Here is a 22814-nt window from a genome sequence, read left to right as displayed (position 1 = left end):
CGTTGCACAGTCCAAAACATGCCTGTGGATGTTCCTGCGTATGTACACTCTGTGGGTGGCGCCGGCGGCTCGGGTGGGGCTGCGGGCGGCGGGCGCTGCGGCCCCGCCGCTCCATCCGTGTGATGGGAGGACGAGTCTGAATCAAGAGGCGCCATTTTCTAGATTTTTTTTTTTTTGGATTTTTTTGTCGTTGTGACCCAGTGCACGGCCCGGCTGGGCGGGCGCTTCGTGAACCCGGCGTTGCGCCGTCCGGCGGCCGTGCGCGGCGTATACTAACAAGCCAGCTCAGTGGTGCAGAAGCTCATGTTCTTCACTGCCGCCATGGTGGTGCTCCCCTTGGTGACGTTTTTCACGTGCCAGTATCTTTTCGAGAGCTCGTTGGTGAGCGGCGGCTCGGCCGCGGCCGCGGCCAATCTCGTGTTGATCTCGTACATTGTGGTGGCGTTTGCCGAGGACTCGGGCGACTCCGACGAGGCGCCCGAGTCGAAGAAGGACCAGTAGGCGCGGCGCGGGCGCAGCCGTTTATGGGCGCGGGGCGGCCGGGACCTGGTGCCGGGGCGTGGGAAGAAGGCCCGACAAGACGCGTGCGTGAGGCCGGGGCGAGAGCGCCGGTGGAAGGATGTGCCGGGCTCGCCGTGGCACGTGTGGATTTGTACACACGACAGTTGTTGTTTGTTCAGACGGGAGGTGGGCCGGCGGCGACATGGCGTATATATGGCAGATACACATCTCTCCCACCTGGTGGCAGTCATCTGAAGCAGAAGGGCGTGGCTGCACGCATGTACGAGCACCGCCCACATGTCCTGGTCTGCCGGGGCGTTCGGCGGGATTCGTCCTATGGCTCCGTGGATCTGGGTGGTCCTGAATGGCTCCGAAAGGGCACCGGCAGACTCGGGTGCAGTTCCACACACCCGGGTGTGGCGGCACAGCACTAGTAGCCAAGCGTTGGTATTGCCTATATACCCATGCCTATATATCATGCCTATATCCATGCCTATATATCCATGCCTATGTACCCATGCCTATATATCATGCCTATATCCATGCCTATATATACATGCCTATGTACCCTTGCCTATATATCCACGCCTATGTACCCTTGCCTATATATCCATGCCTATGTACCCTTGCCTATATATCCACGCCTATATATCCACGCCTATATATCCTTGCCTATATATCCACGCCTATATATCCTTGCCTATATATCCATGCCTATATATCCACGCCTATATATCCATGCCTATATCCATGCCTATATATCCATGCCTATGTACCCATGCCTATATATCCACGCCTATGTACCCATGCCTATATATCCACGCCTATATATCCTTGCCTATATCCATGCCTATATATCCATGCCTATGTACCCATGCCTATATATCCACGCCTATATATCCACGCCTATATATCCACGCCTATATATCCACGACTATATATCCTTGCCTATATCCATGCCTATATATCCATGCCTATGTACCCATGCCTATATATCCACGCCTATATATCCTTGCCTATATATCCACGCCTATATATCCTTGCCTATATCCATGCCTATATATGGATGGAGTGAGAGCGGGCACATCCGCCACGTATACCAGAAATCAATGCAACTGCACAATGCAATCAGACGAACCAATGGCGCCTCCACCTAGACCACCTATTCATGCCGTGAATTCCTGTATGTCTGTGCTGTGTACTTGTGCTGTGTACTTGTGCTGTGCACCTGGGCAATACATCTGGCTCCGCAACATGCAGATACGTACTGGGGAGATCATAAACTAGAATTAAAACAGGGCCCCGTTCCATGCACCCTGAGCTCACCGATCGGGCAGTACTGCCCACATATCAGACCCATCGGACAATGTGTCTGAATACGCCCGCGCCCAGGGCCCATGCAAGCTCATGGAACATGGGCAAATATGCTTATTGCAATACCTTCATACCATGCCACCGTATTAATACCACGAACCTACATGACACATTTCTGTCCACGTGCCCCAAGCCATCCACAAATCGTGCCTAACCCTTCACGCCCCGTCCTTTCCCCCGTTGTTCCATGCCAGTCGTAGCCTCTATATTCATCCACGAACCCTCGCGCCGCACGCGTGCACCGTGCGTAAAATACATACGGGACATTCCAGACTCTCTTCCCCTCTCTTCTTTCAAGCACCAGCGCACCAAAAAAAGAGTATAGCCGCCAAAGCACAATGGGCCACCAGCTACTACTCACGTCGTGCATCCCACACAACAATTTCACGCAGACGGTCGCCACGCTCCAGGCGTTGACGGGGTCGCGGAAGCCGCAGACCATCAACACCTACACTCTCTTGACCCGACCACGAAACGTGTTCAAGCCCAAGTTCGAGCCCGGCAAAGTCAACCAAATCGAGCAGTTCTACATGAAGTGCACCACGGTGTGGGACGACGACGCGGCGCAACGCCTCGACATCGCTGCGCCCATACTGAAGGATTCGTCGGACATCAACGTGGATAGACTATTTGCAGGGAAAGAAGTCAAGCACTGGACGTTGCAGATCTCCGACATTCCGAACGCGGGCAAGAACCAGGTGTCTGCGCAGAACTTCTACGAAAGCACGGTGGTGCATCACCACACCATTGTGAAGGAGGGCCCACCACCAGGGGCCGCCGCCAAGGATAACACACCCAGCTCCACGCAGAGGGAAAACGCGCTTGGAACAAACCCACACACCGAGAGTGCGCCAAAACACATCGGGCCTGGCTCTGCAATCGACGACGCAATCGAAGTCGTGCCGGCGGATTCTCCAGAACTCCCCGCGTCAAATGAGCAGACATCTGACAAGCCAGCCGAGGACGTAGAGATGACAGAAGCACCCGGCAACCCGGCAGAGACCAAGGACTCGTTCCTCCAGTTCCTCGAGGATTTGGGGTACGGCGTGGTCAACCAGTACTGGACGAAGGGCATCCGGTTCTTCCAGGGCGACATTGTCATTGAGATATTCAAGGTACTCATCCGCGACGACGACGCGCCGTTCCAGGAATCCAAAATCAAGCTCCAGCCTTTGGACGAGTCCAATGCCTTCCAGATCAAGGCGTACATCTCCTTCCCAAAAGGGACCAGTGTTGACATCATCAACAAGCGCACCAAGGACTTGACTAGCCTCCAGGCCACGTTGCACAATTTGTTCGATCTCAAGGTGCCCGACAGAATGTGCATGGACTCGCGTGTGGCGAGATCTCAGTAGGCCACATGCTTCTACATGTCCACGCTGCTGCTGACGAATTGGTCGAAGTCCTTGATTTTCTCGCCGCTGCTCTGAAGCTGATTGGCGCGAACTTGCTCCATGAGCTGCTCGAGCCCAAGCGCCTCGGACGGCTGGTGGTCCGAGGAGATAAGCCTGAAAATTGCGCCGTTCATATTCTCCGAGGTGTCCGCATGGCTGCCTGAGGGCTGAAGATGGTTGATGAAGCCGATCTGCGTGTTGAGAGCCTGGATCCACTTCTGTTCTGTTTCGGCAGAAATGTCCGACTCCAATCCGGACAAGCGGAGCATCTTGCGGACTATCTTGGAATCGACGACCGAGGTGGGGCCAGGCACCAAGTCGTGCACATTTTCATTGGACTTATTAAGAAAACCGACTAGCTCGCTTACGTTCTGGAGTTTTGGGTACACCTTCCCTTGTAACGCGCCTGCTGATGTAAACAAACTACGCCTCAACATGCTTATCGGATATTGCAACTTTCGTCAATCATGAGATAAGTGCAAGCACGGCCACGGTGCACGGGTGTGTACAGCTCTGCCCTTTCCCATGGGGAAGGGAAATATGGGAAAGGCAAACATGGGGAATGGAAATGTTGCCAATGGGAACATGGCCGAGAAGGCTAGAGAATAAAGGCGCAAAAATATCCGAAACAGCTATTTCTGCATCGCTAGTTTGCCGACTTTTAAGCCGGGACATGCCTCGAGTCCATGGGTTCATTGGCCTTGCCTAGGACAGCTCGGTGCAGGGAAATGGCCAGTAGGGCACCAGCCCGCGACGTGGCGCGCGCACGTGACGCGCTTCGGGCCGCCCTGCGCGCCTCTCGATGGGCCAAGGTTCGCGCATACTGGAGATGGAAATTTGGCGCGAGAAAAAATCTTCTTCCACCAACTATTCTTCACAAGTCGTCATGGGTAAAGATCACACCAAGAAGCAGCACGTCAGAGTGTCTCACAGAACCGCTCCAAAGTCCGACAACGTCTACTTGAACTTGTTGGTCAAGTTGTACACCTACTTGGCTCGTATGTATTTTGAAGTCTAAATCCCAAGCTCAGAGGAACGTCATCTCATCATTGATGTCTCATTTTAACACAAAATTCCACCAGTGGAATTCTCGCGGCGTGGATAAGAGTTCGTTTCAGACACTTGTGCCTTGGATCTTGCGGGATCTTGAGGATTCCACAGCTGATCTTTTCTTTGTTTATACGAACACTGGGCCAGCTTGTTGTGAAGGGCTCCCCAGGCCCACAATCGGAGGCACAAGTGTCTCGGAACTAACTTATATCCGGAGAAGCGATTTGCTTCTCCCATTTGCAGGTTTCCAGCGAGATTATCTCGAAAGCTGGACGAGCAACTGTTGAGTAGACAAGAACATCCCGGTGATTCGGAGCTCTTGCTATTCAGGACACCAGACTAAACAGCACCCCGTGCTTCTGTTTGCGTGTGGCTCGTTGCAAAGTTTCTGCGAGTGCATCTGATGTGCGATTTTTTCGAGCAGAAAACCGGATTTGTACTAACTCTACAGGTCGTACTGATGCCCCATTCAACAAGGTCGTTTTGAAGTCTTTGTTCTTGTCTAAGGTCAACAGACCTCCTGTGTCTCTTACCAAGATCAACTCTGTTGTGTCCCAAAAGGGTGCCGCTGAGAAGACTGTTGTTGTCGTTGGCACTGTCACCGATGACCTCAGATTGTTGGAGGTTCCAAAGGTCACCGTTGCCGCTTTGAGATTCACCGCCGGTGCCAAGGCTAGAATCGTCAAGGCTGGTGGTGAGGCCATCACTTTGGACCAATTGGCTTTGAGAGCTCCAAAGGGCCAAAACACTGTCCTTGTCAGAGGCCCAAGAAACGCCAGACAAGCCGTCAGACACTTCGGCTTCGGTCCTCACAAGGGTAAGGCTCCTAAGGTCATCTCCAAGGGCAGAAAGTTCGAGAGAGCCAGAGGTAAGAGAAACTCCAGAGGTTTCAAGGTCTAAGTCCGGCTTAGCTTGCATTTCTCTTATATCATCAATCCACGGATTCATTCTAATATCATTTGTACTGTCCGAAATTACGTAACGGGTCAGTTTTTTCAATGTTCTGTTCGTAGCGACCTTCCTGTAATCGTAGGCTGATTGGCCTGGCCAGCGCAATCTTTGCTGCGCGTCTCGCGCATGCTCTTACTATACACGGATTCTTCTATAATCGTCCGGATCTGCCCAGGCGTCTTATTCAAGAGGGACAGCATGTCTCTTGCCGCGTTACCAGACGAGGTTTTTCACCTCGTCGTCTTTTTCTATATTCCCAAAGGATGGCGAGACGAAGCATCTGGGTATTGCTCGGCTCGGGCAGCGTTGCGGCTGGCCTTCCATGGTTTACTCAATCTATCCTCTACTTGCTCGGCATTCCGCAGGCTTTTGGGGAATTACATATTTCTGTTTATTAGCTTAGTAAGAACAAGCGAGCTCGATGCCATCTTGGCGCACCCCCGCCGTATGGATGGTTGGAGCAACCCAGGACAGTACAGACAGGAGTTCCTTAGTGCTATTTCTGGCAGTCATCAATTGACAAATGGGCCGGTTGAAGACGGCTTTAGAAGCATGGCAGAATACGTGACTCGGTTGGAGATTCTGAATCTGTCTATGGAGCAAGGCGACTTGCATATGTTCCCCCACATCAGGCATCTACATGTGCTTGCAGAGCCGTTGGGCCATGTGCACCATGTGAAGTTGCCCCCGGGATTAGCCCTCGACACACTAGCAATAAATGTGGAAACGTTGGTCTCGTCCCCGGATCTTCTTGAGATAGCGCGAAATTGCTCCCGCTTGGATCTTCTATGTGACCTAGAGTTCTGTGACACGGACATGTCTTTCCGTGCGCTTGAGAGGGAGTTCACAGGACATCACTTCACAGAGGTTAATCTTTTCTTTTCCGACTCGCAGGCTCTACGCTATGCTGCCGTGATCTCATTTTTGGGTCTTCTTCTTCGAGGCACCATCCACGCTCTCTCATTCAGATTGTACAAGAAGGCGTGTGGCCGCACCGGGCCTCAGTTCAACCAGACAATAGAGTCTCCAATGGAAAGTGGGTATCGGTTGATGCACATGTTGGCATGCTCCACCCACCTACGAAGTCTCATTGTAGACTTGGAGATCATCGGGAGATTAGACTTTGACCCCGGCATCGGCATCGCAAGCCGTAGGAAAAAGCCAAGAAGGACAAGCATTAGCTTCACGCTAGTGGAATATGCGTTGAACACGCTGAAGCTACTCTATCGCCCCCGAGAGGTAGTTGCAAATCTAATCCAGGCCATGGGAGCCAATGTGTTTGCCTTTGTTTACGGCGAAGTAATTGCGCAGGCACAGCTCCACGCTTTAGGCGTAGCGAGAGACTTGGTTCTGTACTTGAGTCTGGGCATGCATCGACAGACGAGCTACACAGATGTGCAACTCGTGTCTTTGGAAAAGGCGTGGTCTACAGCGGACGACAGCCTAGTTCGTCTGTTCTATGAACGGGAGATGCACAAGACCACGGCAACTTCCTGTTCATCACGAGACCAAAAAGAGGCCCAGTTCAGGATCGTTGCAGCCAGTCTGATAAGGCCCCCTCCCGTCACTTCTGCTCGGTATCGGCAAAGAGAGACATTTGAAGTCGGCGGAGATTGCGAGAGAGAGGGAAGCTGGCCAATGATTCGGCTGGAGTCGAGCTGCGGGGCTCATGATTTTTGGTCCGTGGAGACTTCCTTAAGAGACTTGGAGCACTACAGTGCTCGTGAGAGGGCACTACTGAACCTTTGGGGGTGAGCACTGGAAATCGTGCTTGATAATAAACGGGTTGCGAGCGTGAGGAGGGGGATTTCATAGGCTCGACAATCACCAGTCTTGTGTATCGATTCTCTTCACAAGCTCTTTCTTTGGATTTACGGATGATTGGATATGGGACTTTTGCAATCCATTGCAAGTTTGTTCGCTACTGGCGGATGATACATGAATTTCGCAGCATTACGAAGCAACGAACGTAGGCTTCATGGCATAAACTGAGACAAGCACACGGGTCACACTACGCAAGTCTTTGTCATTGGCGAGACACAAGAACTTATTCATACCATCTGTGCAGTGATCAGGCACCGAATTGCATTCGTGCTCGCAGCCATTTTGGACCCTGCATGCGGAAACCAATCGACTGGAGCTACGCACGACGTACGGACGCAACCTACTGAAAACTCCTCCTTTAATCTCGAATCACGCCCAACAATTCCGTCTGCACGGATCTTTCTATCATTTCTTTCTTTCAATTCCTTACCCAGTTATTCTTTTCCTCTGCCTTTACTTCATACCCTCAATGTAATCACTCTGTGGTTAGTCCATAATCGCCATGCTACTACGTGTAATAGTTATGAGTGGATATCCAAAGCCCAAGTCCAGATTGCATTAAGCTCGTGGCACACACAAAAATCAATTCGGCCCTTTGTCGTCATCCTGAACCATCAGAACTGTGCATCTGAAAATTTCATAGGCCCTAGCATGTCTGTTTTGGTAATGCCTATTGTCAGACTCGAAGTCGTTTCATCTACTAGATCTACTATGGACAATTTGTCACATATGATAAATCGAGAACTAACACATGATATCTTGCAGACAGTCGAAAGTGCCATCCGCAAACTTCCTCACCCGCCTGTCTCATCTTCCATTCCCAGCCAATTTCCATACCAGCTAATTTCCATACCAGCTAATTTCCATTCCAGCTAATTTCCGTGCTCTATTAATTTCCGTACTCCTGCACACCGCCACAGCCCTGGACTTCGAGACCTGGTGTCCGCGCATTGTCCTACTGTTTTCCAGGACTCCGATGAGGCGCGCCGGGTCACATGATCCGCGTGACTGCTCTGTGCTCCGCGCCTCATGCAGGGCACGAAAATTCTCGCGCTCTATCAGAATCTTGAAAGAAAATTTTACGTCGTGCTCATACTCTCCATAATACAACTACAAGATGCCAGGTGTTACCGTCAAGTATGTGCCCACATATTCTCTGCTCATTAATGGAGCTCTCTGCGCTGCCTTCTGAACCACGACATGAACTAGTCCCTTGCGAATTTATCGCTAATTCTCCTTCCCTGCCCAGAATTATCGCTCGTGCCATTTTCATCTGTAATTTGGAGACCACCAATATCCAGGGCATGGCCTCCCATGGAAACATCCATCGGCTTCACGAAGCTCAACACGGGCCGCCAATGGACTTGTCTCTTTTCCCCAAATCATTGTAGATCAGCCAGAGAGACCGCATATTCAAGCCAGCAGACCCACATCCAGGAATTCCCGTACTAACAATCACAGAGACGTTCCAGCTCAAGACTTTATCAACGCTTACGCTCAGTTCTTGCAACGTCAAGGTAAGTTGGAGGTTCCAGGTTACGTTGAGCTTGTCAAGACCTCTGCCGGTAACGAGTTGCCTCCACAAGAATCCGAGACTTGGTTCTACAAGAGAGCTGCTTCTGCTGCCAGACACGTCTACATGAGAAAGAATGTTGGTGTCGGTAAGTTGAACAAGTTGTACGGTGGTGCCATCAACAGAGGTTTCAGACCACAAAAGCACGCCGACGCTTCCGGCTCTGTCAACAGAAGAGTTGTCCAGGCTTTGGAGAAGATTGGTGTCCTTGAGATCTCTCCAAAGGGCGGTAGAAGAATCTCCGAGAACGGCCAAAGAGACTTGGACCGTATCGCTGCTCAGACCTTGGAGGAGGATGACGAGTAAATGCGTACAGTTTGTGTATAACTCTTAATTAAAAGCATCAAAGGACCTTTTGCGTGTATTTGACCTGCCCTTGAGGCCGGTGGATTTGTTGAGAGCACGCGTCACTAGGAGGCTTGGCAGTCCCACCCCATAAAGTGGCTGTATATTCAAGTCCGGGCCACATGTGCGAGGTCTCTTGACCACGGCCTTCTAATTTCTGATTCAGTTTGCGGCTTAGTGTCGGTATATACTTCACTATGCTGCGCCTGGCCCAATCTCCCAGCGCCAGTCTCACTCCGCTGCACGCAACAACCCCGAAACACGGGCCGCCACAAGCATAGCCTCCTCGTCCTTGGCCTTTTTTCTCACTTCGCTCTCGAGTCCAAGCCATTCGAGCGGACCCAGCTCAGGAAGTTGTTCAATCCAACACTTATACTCGTCTATTGAGCTGGCGTCCGGAACCAGTAGACGCATGTTTGATCTATTTGCAACCTCGTTGTTGATCAAGTTGAACCCTGGTTTGTGCGAATCCTCGTGGAAAAGACCCTTGGCAAGCTCAGCACAGTAACGTGCATCTTTGTCAACTGCAATTTTGCCCCCATAAATAATTTCTCCCACGCGGAACGCTATTTCTGTAAGCGAGATGTCGGTTGTCCCGCCGGGCTTCACACTTGCGAACATCTGGCGAATTGAAAACGCGGCAGCAATGACATCCGACTCGTTAATATCGTACTTCTTATCAAAGGACACAGGAACGTACTTGAGTCTTTCCTGGATCGTAGTGTGATACCAGCTCAAAAGGAAATACAACTGCATTTCAGGAACCAGGGTATCAATTGTGACCAAGGAGTTGAATGTATCAAGTAACATTGTTCTCCACTGTGGCTGTACTTCGGTGGTACGAACACTTGAAATACCAATGAGCTCATTCGGAATGTTGGTTGAGTCCAACGAGCAGGTCAAGAACAACCTGAAACTCTCATGCGTCGGTTTGCTCTGCAACGTGGCTTTCAAATGCGTAAGCCAACGGGGCGACATCTGCACATTTTGAACCAACACCCATCCTCCTTTATCCATGGCTATATCCAATGCCTTATTTGCCGCAGTAATTCCTTCCTTTGTACCCATTGATACCTTGCTTAGTTCCACATTTGCAGATTTCGCACAGGCCATGATTTGGAAAGTCATATCGTATGTTTCGGATGAGGAGAATATATGGGGGTAGCTGGTCTGCAGAATCCATTCTCCCAACACCAATTTGGTCGAGAGTTGACCGTTAAAAAAACTGGCACAATAAGTTTCGAGGGCCAGATATTTGTCTCTCGTGCAGTTCAACCCGAGATATTGATTGACAAGATCAAAAATCTCATGCGAACCAGGTTGGTTCTCGTATTTGGTGGCAACATCAGTCCATTTCTGATCAATGTGTTCTTTCTCTTCTTCGGTAACAAAAGAACCGACGATACTTGAAACGAGCAGACCATCAGCCTGCTCAGCGCGGGTACTCAACAACCTCAAAATTGTATCCTTGCAGTGTGACCCAAATTTGGCACTGTGATAAGAGATCGCAAGACATACACGAAAGAGGAATTTGTCGGACTCACGAAGAGTCGGCGAGAAAATGCTGTATATCATCTCATAAAGCTTCTGGACGATTCTCTCGAGCTCGAAAGTAGCATCCATCCCTAAAAGAACCTCTTTGAAGATGTGGATAAAACCGGAAAATGAGAAATTATAGAAGCGATTGGTTTCCGAAAGTGCCATCAAAATCTCGAAAATGTTTTTCAGATGACTTGCAACACCTTCGAAATATAATCTCACTTCATTGACAGACAGCATTACCTTCTCGCCTTCCGACATTTTCTTATCAATGACCGAAGACTCCAATTCCAAATCTTCCAAAGAATCAATAACATCGTCATTATCAAGAAAGGTTCCACGAACTGCATTCAATGTGTGGAGAAGCTGTTTGCGGAGCGAAAGAAGACGAATCGTGTATTCGCTTTGCAATGCGCCCAATTCAATTCTTTTGCGATCCAAATCCGGGTTGAAATGCTGGAGTGAGACGTTCAAGACACGGTTTTCAAGATTGCTTTTGGTGATAGTGAAGTTTAGAAGAGATGTCCTCGCTTTTATAAATGGGGACATGACTGCCCTTGAGTCTCGTGTGTATAGCAACAATCTGAAGCGGTCCAGAAGTATCATAGATTTTTGACCAAATCGGACCACTCTCCTTCCGCCGGTACGAGTGACATCTTTTCGCAACACCGAATCAAGAATAGGATTATAAAGTTCAGCATTTTGCACCAAAACGGTTCCACCAAACCTCAAGGCATCTTCAACCGTCTTTGTGAAAGACTCACTCAAGAAGCTGGTAAGAATAAGCGCTGTTGAAAGGGCGGTCTTCAAGACGGGAAGAATAACTCCCGTCGGATCAATGATTAGAGGAAACTCGCTCCGGTTCTTAATTGCAAAATTCTCAACAAACAAATCGTCTTCTGGTAGTCCGCTTTTCGCCCAGTCATTTTGCTCTGTGCTTGTTGCCAACAAGGATGCAATCGGAATTGAGCTGTCAAACCTGATCAGCGATTCTGTAAGTTTATTCTTCCAACAAGCAAGCAAGGCACGCCGTTCATTTTGATTGAGGTTACCGCAATAGACGAAAAAAGCGGACCCGAGAATACAATTTCCAACCAAACGCTCTCTTTCTCTTTGAAATCCCTTGGTGCTCTCCAACCATCTTTTTCTTTCTTTTGTCAAATTCTCAATGAGTTTCATACTCCTGCTGACTTTAAGCTCGATATCTCTCATCTCCGTCTTTATCTTTTCGGTTTCCCTAATGACCTCACTGTACTCATTTTTGTAGGTTTCAATACTTTGTTCCAATTCACTTATCATGTCTGCAATGGCAATCAATTGAGCTTTTGACTTAACTGCATAGCTCTCCAATACTGCCACTTGCTCTCGGAGCGGGCCAATTTTCTCAAGAATTTCTGAGTATCTAATTTGAGCAATCACCCACTGAAGCAATGGCCCACAAGCTTTACTCGCTCTGTGAATTGTTTCAAAGTTGTAGTCTGGACGGGAAAGATAAACTTCTTCCATGTAAGATCTCAACTCAGACAGCAACTGCTCTTCATTATCAAAAGCGACTATCTTTGTGATGAAATTATCTTGACGGACTATCAGCTGAACATCTCTCCAGGTCGTGGCTTGATACCCAAGAATGATACAGACGGACTCCATTGCCATTTTTATAGATGCTGGCGGATTAGACATACTTCTCAATTCAGTGAGATGTTGTTTCTTGATGTTTTGTACGCCTCTTTGAGCCTCAAGTACAGCAGGCTCAGCAAGTTCAAGGTCTTTCATGACAACTGATCGTCTGGCCTCAATTTCCGCTTCTTGCTTTTCAAGTTCGGCTTTTGTTGCAACGGAAAACTCTCTCTTCCTTTCAGATTCATTCTGATCCACAATCATCTTGTTAAGCATTTTGCGAGCTTCGTCGTCCTTGAGCTGCAATTTCATTTTCTTTTCTGACATAACTTTTTCCATTTGGCTCACTTCAACAACAGTTTCGCGTAGTTTATCAAGACCAATGTTTGTATGTCTTTGACTCTCCTCAAGATCTTCTTGTCCCTTTGTAAATAAGTGATTGAAGCAATCAATGAAGTCAAGGAATTGCTTCGGAACAACATGCGAGTTGATAAGAGTACTGGAGCGATGAATGAATATAATCGAATCAACCACAACCTCCCGAAATGATGAGATTCCACCAGACATGTATGGCGTAAAAGAGGTTGGAATCACGAAATTGGACTGGTCTAATGGTATTTTATCGATCAGGTATTCTGCAACTTTTTGAAGGGATAAATCAGACCAGTCACCCATCCAACTCAAGACACATCTGTTAAAAAGGGCAGGAGAAGAATTGATCTGAGGCGCCTTTTCGCTCCTTAGCTCGCTCATTGTGAAGGCAACATGAAGATTCTCGGAGATTTGACTGGTGAACCACTCATAAATTTCGTCAGCAGTATCCAATAAAATCCCACGGGCTGAAGCCTCTGTGGCACATAACTTAATCAAGTTCTCCAATTCCTCTTCTTCGAACAAGCCTGGAATTTCTGAATTGGCCAATAGAGAATTCATTCTTTCAATAAAAGAGGCCTCCAAGATACTGGACTCATCAATCAAAAAGCAAATTTGTTCTCCTTTCGCACAGCATGTTAAAACCTCACGCAAGGAAGCCTCAAATTCAGTTATAGTGTAGTTCGAGTGGACCTTCAATTGTACAAGCTTCATTCCGTTCATCCATGTCACAAACTTCGTGAGACATGTCTTTCCGCTTGTACTTGGCCCAACCAAAATCATGTGACCCTGATGCTGTCTCAAAACTCTATCAATCCTCAATGCGTGGTCGAGCATATCTTCGAACAAGATTAAGTTGTACTCCATCTCTTCTTCACTAAAGACTCTTAGCCGCTCCCTGACAAAAGTAGCAAGAGCCTCCTCAGATACAGATTCGTATTGACCTGAAAGCCACGTGGAATATAGAACTGGCCCTTTGAGAACATTGTCTAACTTCAAACCTGGGAAGTTTTTTGCTGCTGTGGCCCAAAACAAGTCGATGCACCAGCCCTTTTCTTCGTTGGTGACAAGCCTGTCATAAAACAATCTTAACCCCTCATGATACCAAAGGCGAATGAGTTCCGGGATGTCGGAATATGTAACGATCATAAGTGTTTCCAAAATACCTCTGCACCAACGTGTCAATTCTCTTGGAGAGTATACGTAATGACTCTGCCTCTCCGTGGTTAAGTATCCCTTTGTAGCATCATAGAATTCAATCATCGCACTCGTAAGAGCATCGGAGAACGATCTTATGTTAGGTGCACATTTCAACGTTGCCTCATTGAAAGTAGAATAAATTTGCCGGAGGGCCTGTGGACCAGGATAATCAACCATAACCAACGTGACATGTCGCATAAAACGCTCTGTTAATTTGTTCCGTCCTGGATCATTTGGATTGTTGCAGGCTCCCACGAATTGTATATTCCTCAATGAAACCCAAGAAAGGTCAGCCGCTCTCCAAAATCCCGAGTGTTCCACCAATTGCCTCATGAATGAGATTACTCTTTGTGTTCCGAAGTTGTCAACAGCTGGTAAGTTGATCTCATCACAGAATACTACCGCCCACTTTCCTTCAACCTTTGGACTAAGCTCGTAACCGCGGTTGGTCATTCTATATTCGCAATGCTGCTCCAAAGTGCTTAAGAGCGCTTCTGGGGTAGTATCTTTGGAGAAATTCAACGAAATTAGCTCAAGGTTCGCTGAATTTCTGAGAGCCTTGAGAAAAGTCATTGTTTTTCCTGAGCCAGGTGGGCCGCATAAAATGAGCGGAGAATGCTTGTTTATGATTCCATTTATCAAGGATTCATGCATTACTGTATCCACCGTTGGAACTATGGTTCCGGAATCCAAAACCTGATGGGGCTCGAGATCAACATGTTCAACAAAACTAGACCAATCTTCCCACTCGAAGTCTGGAAATGAGATCTTGCATTGAGAAACATTCATTGGGATCTCGAAATTTGAAAATGGAGCCAAACTTTGAAGATGCCCTCTTAATCTTTCTTTGTCCTCAAGAGAGCAATCTCCCGAGAACGCCCAGATAAAGGACAACGCAAGTGCCTTGTAAACAAACTTCTCCAAATTCTCGACATCGGAATCCAGATATTTGAGCAACTCTGAAATGTGAATTTGTAGATAAACAAAAAGAGCAGTTAAAACACGGTGTGCATCAGTCTCCATAATATGTATAAGTTTGGAAGCAAACTCGAAAACCGATTCTATCAATGGTTCCAAGCAAAGATTTGTCATAATATCTGCTACCTCTTTCACCAAATTCTGAGCCCGAGTAATTCGAATCCAATCGTCCAGCCCTGCAACCTCTTCCGAAGACTGTTTGAGCATATGTATGCGATAATTCCAGAGTGAGCCTAAATTCACTAGTGATGTATCAAACCATATCATTGCACATCTACTCACTGTAGCTGGCGTGGCATAGTCGAGATTCAGAACCTCAAAAACTATTCGCACATTGCAAGGTAGCTCAAGCCTTTCGCCATTTGGGAGAGTCAATAATTTGTTATCATCTAGCAAACTGTTGAGATTTTCTGCCCACACGGGGTCAATGTCGCCATCAAAAACAATCCATGTACGATGTGCTGACTCTCCTTTCAAATTAGCCAGTATTTCCCGTATAACCTTTGTGAGTAAACCATCAGTCCAATCTCTCGTGATTGGGTCTAACTTACCATAAAGATTGTCTTTTGTCAATACTTTGCTGTCAATGGTTATCTTTTGATATGGTTCCCCGGTGATTCTGCTCATTGTTTTGAGCACCAGATTCATAACTGCAGATTTGCCGCTTCCTGAATGACCCACTAGCATGAATCCATGGTGTGATTCTTGAATTTGAAAGAGCTGGTGAGCCTTGCGAACAAATTCTTCTGTAGCATGCAAGCCTTCGGAACAAATCTGGTCTTTGAGCTGCTCAAGGAAATGAGAATTATCTTCCAGAACGTTCTCCATGGAGAAGAATTTCTGAAAAATCATGTTTTGGAAAATTATCTCGTCAGCTTTGACGAGTTTCGGCCCTATTGTCTCGATCAAAGATTTCAGCAACATCGAAAATTCCGCGGAGAGCAAGTCAGGATCAGGATTTGGCATTGACTCCTTCTTGATGTCTCCAGCTTTATTCAAGATACTTTTTAAAGCCCTCAATCCAAAATCATAGTGAGATTGAATACTCACACTCGATTGAAGTGACAGGAAAAACGGTATCAAGCGAGCAGATAACTCTTTAGAGTTACTAAAGCCATGAGATGTCAAAATAACTTCTGCGATTCTCTCCGCATCTGGCCGATTCATGGCAAATCCCCGGAAAAGCTTTTTCAAATTTTCAGGCAATTCATTTCTACCCACATACTCCGGGTTCATTGTGACAAAGATTCCACTGGCCTGGTTTACAGTTACTATCTGCTCAGATACAACAACGTTCTTCGAAGTTTGAAGCGATGTCTCGATGCGCTCAATCTGAGTGGAGAGAGAACTTAGTATCTCAGTTTCAAGTCTATTGAATTCATCAAAACAGACCCAACATCCAACCTTGCATATACCTAAAAGAATCTTGTCCATGGACTGAAAATCAAAAGAATCATCGCAGCAGAAAACCAAAACCATTCTTCCAAAATTTTGGCCTAATGCTTTCACACATTCAGTTTTTCCTGTGCCGGCTGGGCCGAATGGAGATCCTCCTAGTTTTTGAGCTAAGGCCTGAGTCATGGAAAGAAAAAACTTGTTGACAAGAGGTGTAATGGCTAATCGCTCCACGACACCCAAGTACTCGAATCCATAAGGAAATTTGAAACGACCTTGTCTGACTATAAGTCTTTCTAGAGGGTCTTGTTTATCTTGTAAACAATAAAAAAGTTGTTCTGAATTCCAAATAGATAGTCTTTCAGTTGTGTTTGCGTGCAGCAAATTCTGAAGGACTTCTCTGTGATGTAAACTTTCGATGATGAGGGACTTTGTTTTGCTTAGAAGCATGGCCTCTGAAGACCTCGCAGCGATTGAAGATAAGATCAAAATCAAAGAATTGTTGAACTCAACAATTCCATCAAAACTCCCCGTGAGTATTTCAGTTTGAGCCATCTTTGTGAATAGAACTTGGAAGGCCACTATGAGAAACTGGTGTGAATGATTTTCGAGCAAAACTACGATTGATTCCTCATGCAATGAATTGCCTTTCAAGCAGACCTTCTCGACTTCTTTCACCGCTCCGCAAATGTGACTGGATACTGTGAGCTTGACTTCTGTTTCGAATACACTCAACCATTCAGCTAAAGATCTATGCCTAATTAAAGACACAGGAGTATCAAGAATAATCACCTCTCCTTGGGGGCTCGCAATAGTCATGATTTTGGAAGATTCCTGATCCACCGAGATTGAAGAAATACCAGGAAACATTCTTTTCAAGTGCTTGTTTATCTGAACTGGATCGTTCTCACTACCTAAGAGCTCTAGTAAATCTTCGTTTCCAATAAAAAAAAATCTTGGGAAACGATCTCTTTGTTTGTCAAGAAAGTCGGACAATCCTTTTACAGTTCTTGTCAAAGAGTCGGAAAGCTTTTGCATAACTCTGTGAAGATCTTTAATCGATAGAACATCAATGACAAGATTGAAGGTATATACCTTCTTGAGTATTGTGAGGAATTCAAAGGTAATATTGCTGAAGCGCGAAGATTCGAGAGGAAGAGAGGCTTTTATCTCGCTGTTTGATCCAAAAATTCCATCCAAATATGCCCATTGCCTTTGAACCTCAATCCAGGTGTTGAGTAAACTTGTGAGATCGGTCAATTTACTTTCGAGCTCATATCTTTCCCTTTCAAATTCGCTATGGAACAAAGAATGCTTGATGGTTGTGAGTGTTCCGAGATTCGTATTACATTGATCAAACAAGAAACTCCAATTCTTGATCAATCGACACTTCCCAGCGTGGCTAAATGTCTCAAATGTGATAACAGACCATTCATTCTTTATGCTTTCTAGGCTTTCTTGCACAAGTTGCTCGCCGTTGGCTTTTTCTAAAACGTTGCGAATGACACCTTCATGCATTTGAAAATTGATGTCCAAGATATTATGAACAAGCACAACGTCTGATATTTTCTGCTTCGATCCCACTAAAGAAAAGATCTGCTCCCAGTGCCTATTCTTCATAGCATCACTTTTCAACTCTGACAAGATGGGGATTTTTTTTAGATATTCCTTGATGGAACTTTGCAAGGAGCTGAAAGCCGAATATTGTCGAACCGCGACAGTACAATCGTTGCAGTCAGAAAGAATAGCTTCTAGCTGGTGTTTTATCCCTCTCACATGGACTTCAGCCCATTTTTGTGTCTTGACTTTCTTCAACTCGTTCCAAAGGTTTTGAATAACAGACCACACAACTTTAAGTTCCTCAATATCGTCTTCAAGATGAGCGAGCGAAATACTGTCTCCCAAACATATTGCCATGGAAACTGCGATGTCAGTCAATGACTTCACCTGAGAAGAAAGGCCTTTCGCCCTGGACTTGTAATTGGCAACCACCGCTAAGGCGGATGAGGGTTCCAAATCAGGAGAAATCGGTTTCTTTTCTGTCCATTCTTCGCTGAGAAGTCTCGCGAAATCCTGGATACGAGACCATTCTGAACGAAACTTCAAAGCTAAGGAGTCAAAGTTAGATGATATATCATCGAGCCTTCTAGCAAGAAGACCTTTCACATTTAATAGTTGACCTTCGAGTTGCTCCACGTGAATCCAGTTACTTGCTGGGAGTATGCTTTGGTGATAGAGGTACAGTTGACAGTGCCCGTAGAGTTTGATAATATCTGACCAAGTACAAAGCCTTGAATTAATTGAGTATATCTCTCCAACAGAAGATAAGACCAACTGTGCAGTCTTGTCAAAGTATATATCCCTGATTAAAGATCTTTGAGCAGCTTTAAGATCCTCAAAGCACGTTCTACTAGTGAGCTGCAGACGTTGAACAAGAATCTGCAAAATAGTGGACTCAATAGTAGAGAAACGCCGGGACACATATGACTCAACCTCTCGAAATGAAATCATCATGGAATCATTTATTCTGTAATGACCATTTCGACTGTCAAAAACTTGCTTCAAAGAGAGAATTTCCTCAGCTGTCTTCAAGCAATTTTCAATCGACATTTCTTGGGGAAATTTGGCCTCATCGAGGCAGTCTTCTTGAGAGAAGAGCTGTTCGATGTAAAGCCAGCTCAGTAGGTATTCGCAGGCATCTTTGTAGACATCATCTACCGTAGACATCACTCGCATTACATCGGCAGAGTAGTCAGCAAACACTGTATCGAAAGGCTGAGCTCCCGTGCTCAAGGTAATAGAAGTCAAAGTCTCCGTGAGCCTGATAATTTGATTCACATATTCCACCCACCTCAGTTTGGAATCTTCGAGTGGAGGATTGACCAGAAAGGACCCATTGTCAAAAACTAATATATGATTGCTCAAGTTCACCACGTGAGATTCACCTTCAGAATATGCCCTACCCGAAAGCATGCTTCTAAAAGACTCAAGTTCCTTTAGGCACCGTTCATGAATAGCCTTTGCAATATCTTCATTCAAGATCCACACAAAATATTCCAAGTCGCAGAACTCTCCTCTGATGATAGAGTTTACTTCCTCTTGTATTTCTTGTATGACTTTCATCAATTCTTGCGTAGCATAACTGCATGTTGATATCTTTGGAATGAGCAGAGTGTACACCCTATCATAAGTATTGTTGAGGATGTTGAAATGGACATGAAATTTGTGAACACTTTCTTGTAATAGGTTTATTTGAACCAACCCAGTATTTTCGTTCTGCAAAGCCTTCAGAAACTTGTCATCATTCATTTGAATATTGAGCTCCAGCGCAATCAGAGACCACGATATCGTTGAGACCGACTCTAGAAGAGTAAATATTTCCTGTTTTTGATCCTCCATAGTAAAGCCAAATTTATTTCCATATTCAGTGCCAATATGCATCTCCGAGAAGATCTCTTCGAGTAAATTGACATGTTCGAATAAAGAATACATGAATGGCTGAATAAATTTGTGGCGGTCAAGCTGCACCCGCAACATGGAAGGTATTTCAAAACCAATATTCAGAAGGTGTCCTTCTTGATCGATTATAACATCCACGTCGGAATGAGAATTGACAGCTAACTTCAAGGGTTCTTTTCCCAATGAATCGATTATATTTAGGATACCGCCTGGTGTTTGCAGACTTTTTGAGAAGACAATTGCAGAATCGACCCATTCGCTAAAGAGCTGATCAATGTCGACTTTTTGTCGGTATGAGGCGATTTTTGATTCGATTTTGGAGCCTATTGAGTAGCTGGTCCATTCCTGTCCTAATAATTTTTGAAGGTTAAATAGGTAAAAATCTGCCTTCGCTATGAATGATAATTCCCAACAAATCAAGTTATAGTTCGATAAGATTCTTGTGTCCTTTGAGATTTCGTTTTTCATTAAGAAGGAAAGCTTTAGCAATTCCTCAATATCAGAAGAAGCCAAGTCTAGAATTTGGAGCTTGTGTCTGTCTTCAATGAACAGTAGAATGAAAGCTGAGGAATTGCCATTGGAATTGCCTAGAAGCCGGTCAAACAAACTGATATATTCGCTGAATGACTCACTCTGATCAAGATTCCGATTTATGAGGATACTCATGTTTTCCAGAACCTTTTCAAAGGCATCCATATACAACTGTTGGGTAGTCTCCCATAAAGATATGCCTTGTTTGGAGAAATCGAAAGGGCTAGAAGAGGCAATCTGCTTGCCATAGGCAAGAGTGATATTTGGTATTTGGCTATCTGCCCCTTCTAAACATGTCAATGCATGAAGGAGATCTTCATGGCCCATCCTCAAAGACTTTAGATCCTCCACCCTTTCTCGTATCGAAGATAAAAGAGACAGATCGAGCTTTATAACCATAAACTTCTCCTGTCTCTTTCGCATGAGCTCCCTTATGATATTGACCATGAATTTAGCGTTGCTATCTATCGTTTGAAATAGCTGAGGGAGCTGGTCTGCGCATATTTCTGAAAATTTAGAATACATCATGCCCACGAGATCCATTGAGCCTAGTAACTGAGAGAGTCGCTGCGCAATTTGATCAAGAACAAGTTCCACCAACCCTATCATTCTTGTCAATGCTAAGGAAGCCAGGCCCTTCCATCTCTTTAAATGACCAAACAAAGTGGTGATTGTTGAATCGAGGTGCTCAAGACTTTTAGGACCTTCGCCAATACTTTCCTTCCTAAATGATAGCTCTGAAATCGGAAGATCCTTCAAGAGCTCATTGTATGACCCAGTCTCCTCCAACAGTTCGGAAATGCCAAGATTGTTTTGGAAGGCAAGGGTGACCTGGAATCTTTTGGCCGCATTGAGGATATCTATGGCATGCCTCACCTCCTGCTGTAGCGTTTGTTCATGTAAAGATCGGAGAGTAGCCTCTAGAACAGCCCAGAATTGTACCTCGTCTTGCAACGAGTTGCCCTCGGACACGGTTTTGGACATACTAGTTACAGCCTGAACCTGCTGTATCCAGATGTTGACTATCTTGGTGAGATCATTCAAGAGTTCCGAGTCTGCCAAAACAGCCGGATCTTGTGCTGATTCCGGATTGGAGAGTACCCGGTGAATATGATGGGGGATACCGGCGAGGAGCTCTGGGATTTGGATTCGGTACTGAAGGTGTCTTAAGGAGAGCACTAACTCGTTGAACTTCTTTTTTGCCATTGAGAGTGATGCTGACGACGTGTCGGTGGCCTCATTCTGGGCAATGAAATCGAAGTAAGGCGTGATCGCCAAAGACACAAGATTCATGATCTGCCCGTACGAGTCTCGTTGCGTATCCCTTTTGCTGATTTCCCCTTCAGTTTGGCCCTGGTCAGCCGTTAAAGATAGATCTTGAGTCGGCAACAGCGACCTGGAAGCGCCCGGAATGTTGATCACGTGGATCTGAGTGAATAGCGGCAAGTGCTCTGCAAGCGGCCCCCCTTGTTTCATCATTACTATCAAGAGCTCAAAATCAAACTGCACGCGGGTTAAGTCCGATACTATCAGGAAGGAGTCGCCTTGTACAACAACATATAACGCATCGGGCTGGGCAGACTTGGAGAATGATGCCGCAAGTGACCTGCCTGTGTCAGACCAGTTGGTACACAGTGGCGGTGCCTCGCCTGGGGTCTGAACTGCTTTTTGCACGAATGCAAGAAGGTTTGCTTCGTCAAAATACATGTTGAATGGTATAAACGATACGGGGTTCGATTTCTGGTGGAGTTGCAATGCGAGGTGCGTTTGTTTTGTTTTGGTCACGTGCTGCCCCGAGGCGCCGGACTGTCGCGATGTTTAATTTGCACTTGCATGGGTGGAATATATGCGTTTCCGAACAACGCGACTTTGTCTCTTTCCACGACATTAGACGATAGAAGACTTGCTCTTGCATTCTGGCCGCTTTCCGAAGTGGTGTTGAAATAGGAAGAATGACGATGTTGTGGGTCCGAAAAGGACGAGGCTGCTTCGCTAAGTTCTATGCCCCAGTTCGACAATAATTCGTACTGTCGGAGACGGCCGGCAGGATGTAGGTGTTTTTTGTTTTTTTTTCTGGTAGATTCATCTGATTAAAGGAGCAAAACTATATAAATATATATGAAACCTTCAAACAGCTCCCAGCTACGTACCAAGTGTCGAAACTCGGCCCGTCCCCTTCCGTTAGTCACAGGTGTATAGTGATGAATAAAAGAGATACATTTTACGTCTGGGCTTATGCATGCCCGCGGCACGGAGTCAGTCGGGATTTGTTTATGCTTTTCCTAAAGACCTTCCAGATCGGTGCCACTGTATTTAGTTGCCCAGATGAAAACTCGGGTTTTGCAAGCAACTGTGTCGCAAGATCTGACTACACATTTCTTCAGATACGCACATTTACAGGGCTGGCGCATTGCGACTCTCAGATATGGAGAAACCCATGCATGTCGCGGCTCGCAATCAGTGCAAGTCCACTATTGCACGGAAATAAAATGAAGACGGGTCGTCACGAGTTTTTGAGTCACCCACCACAGGACAAGCGGGGAGGAAAGGCCAAACGTGACCGCGTCACGTGTGGGATTTAACCTACCTGGCCGTGTCACGTGCCCTGGACCAAGGCCCGGACTTAAGGACGGCATTAGTCACGCCCCCAGGAGCTCGATGATATGGCCACGCTGTTCCAATAAAGGCTGTTCCCATAAAGGGCGCCCATC

The 22814-nt window shown here is 46.4% G+C and overlaps 6 protein-coding genes across 6 annotated transcripts; 4 read left to right on the top strand and 2 right to left on the bottom strand.

The window, feature by feature from the left end:
- Positions 1–285: 285 nt before the first annotated feature.
- Positions 286–501, top strand: METBIDRAFT_38478 (uncharacterized protein; the record flags this gene model as incomplete). The annotated part of the gene is made up of 1 exon (XM_018857008.1): positions 286–501. A coding segment is annotated over one exon (216 nt), but the record flags the coding sequence as incomplete, so codon positions are not given.
- Positions 438–2001, top strand: METBIDRAFT_109282 (uncharacterized protein). Its single transcript, XM_018853884.1, has one exon. It carries the CDS (start codon positions 799–801, stop codon positions 1786–1788), a length of 990 nt encoding a protein of 329 aa, XP_018714114.1. The 5' UTR covers positions 438–798; the 3' UTR covers positions 1789–2001.
- Positions 2002–2213: 212 nt separating this feature from the next.
- On the top strand, positions 2214–3230 carry MED18 (Med18p; the record flags this gene model as incomplete). Its single annotated transcript, XM_018859477.1, has 1 exon — positions 2214–3230. One exon carries the CDS (start codon positions 2214–2216, stop codon positions 3228–3230), a length of 1017 nt encoding a protein of 338 aa, XP_018714113.1.
- An 11-nt stretch (positions 3231–3241) lies between these two features.
- On the bottom strand, positions 3242–3706 carry METBIDRAFT_38133 (glutamyl-tRNA(Gln) amidotransferase subunit F; the record flags this gene model as incomplete). The annotated part of the gene is made up of 1 exon (XM_018856958.1): positions 3242–3706. One exon carries the CDS (start codon positions 3704–3706, stop codon positions 3242–3244), a length of 465 nt encoding a protein of 154 aa, XP_018714112.1.
- Positions 3707–4155: 449 nt separating this feature from the next.
- METBIDRAFT_76619 (60S ribosomal eL18 domain-containing protein) lies at positions 4156–8973 on the top strand (the record flags this gene model as incomplete). The annotated part of the gene is made up of 4 exons (XM_018858561.1): positions 4156–4267; positions 4771–5213; positions 8212–8231; positions 8556–8973. The coding sequence occupies 4 exons, from the start codon at positions 4156–4158 to the stop codon at positions 8971–8973; spliced, it is 993 nt and encodes a 330-aa protein (XP_018714111.1).
- DYN1 (dynein heavy chain) lies at positions 8759–21826 on the bottom strand. Its single transcript, XM_018855547.1, has one exon. It carries the CDS (start codon positions 21808–21810, stop codon positions 9244–9246), a length of 12567 nt encoding a protein of 4188 aa, XP_018714110.1. The 5' UTR covers positions 21811–21826; the 3' UTR covers positions 8759–9243.
- Between the last annotated feature and the right edge of the window lie 988 nt (positions 21827–22814).

Source organism: Metschnikowia bicuspidata, assembly GCF_001664035.1.
Source record: "Metschnikowia bicuspidata var. bicuspidata NRRL YB-4993 chromosome Unknown METBIscaffold_1, whole genome shotgun sequence".
NCBI lineage: Eukaryota > Fungi > Ascomycota > Pichiomycetes > Serinales > Metschnikowiaceae > Metschnikowia > Metschnikowia bicuspidata.
The sequence above is the reverse complement of the archived record's forward strand: the minus strand, read 5'-3'. Positions and strand labels throughout refer to the sequence as shown.

Bases quoted from the DNA above. Each gene is read 5' to 3' on its own strand.
- METBIDRAFT_109282 (XM_018853884.1), top strand. From the start codon at position 799: ATGTCCTGGTCTGCCGGGGCGTTCGGCGGGATTCGTCCTATGGCTCCG.
- DYN1 (XM_018855547.1), bottom strand. From the start codon at position 21,810: ATGTATTTTGACGAAGCAAACCTTCTTGCATTCGTGCAAAAAGCAGTT.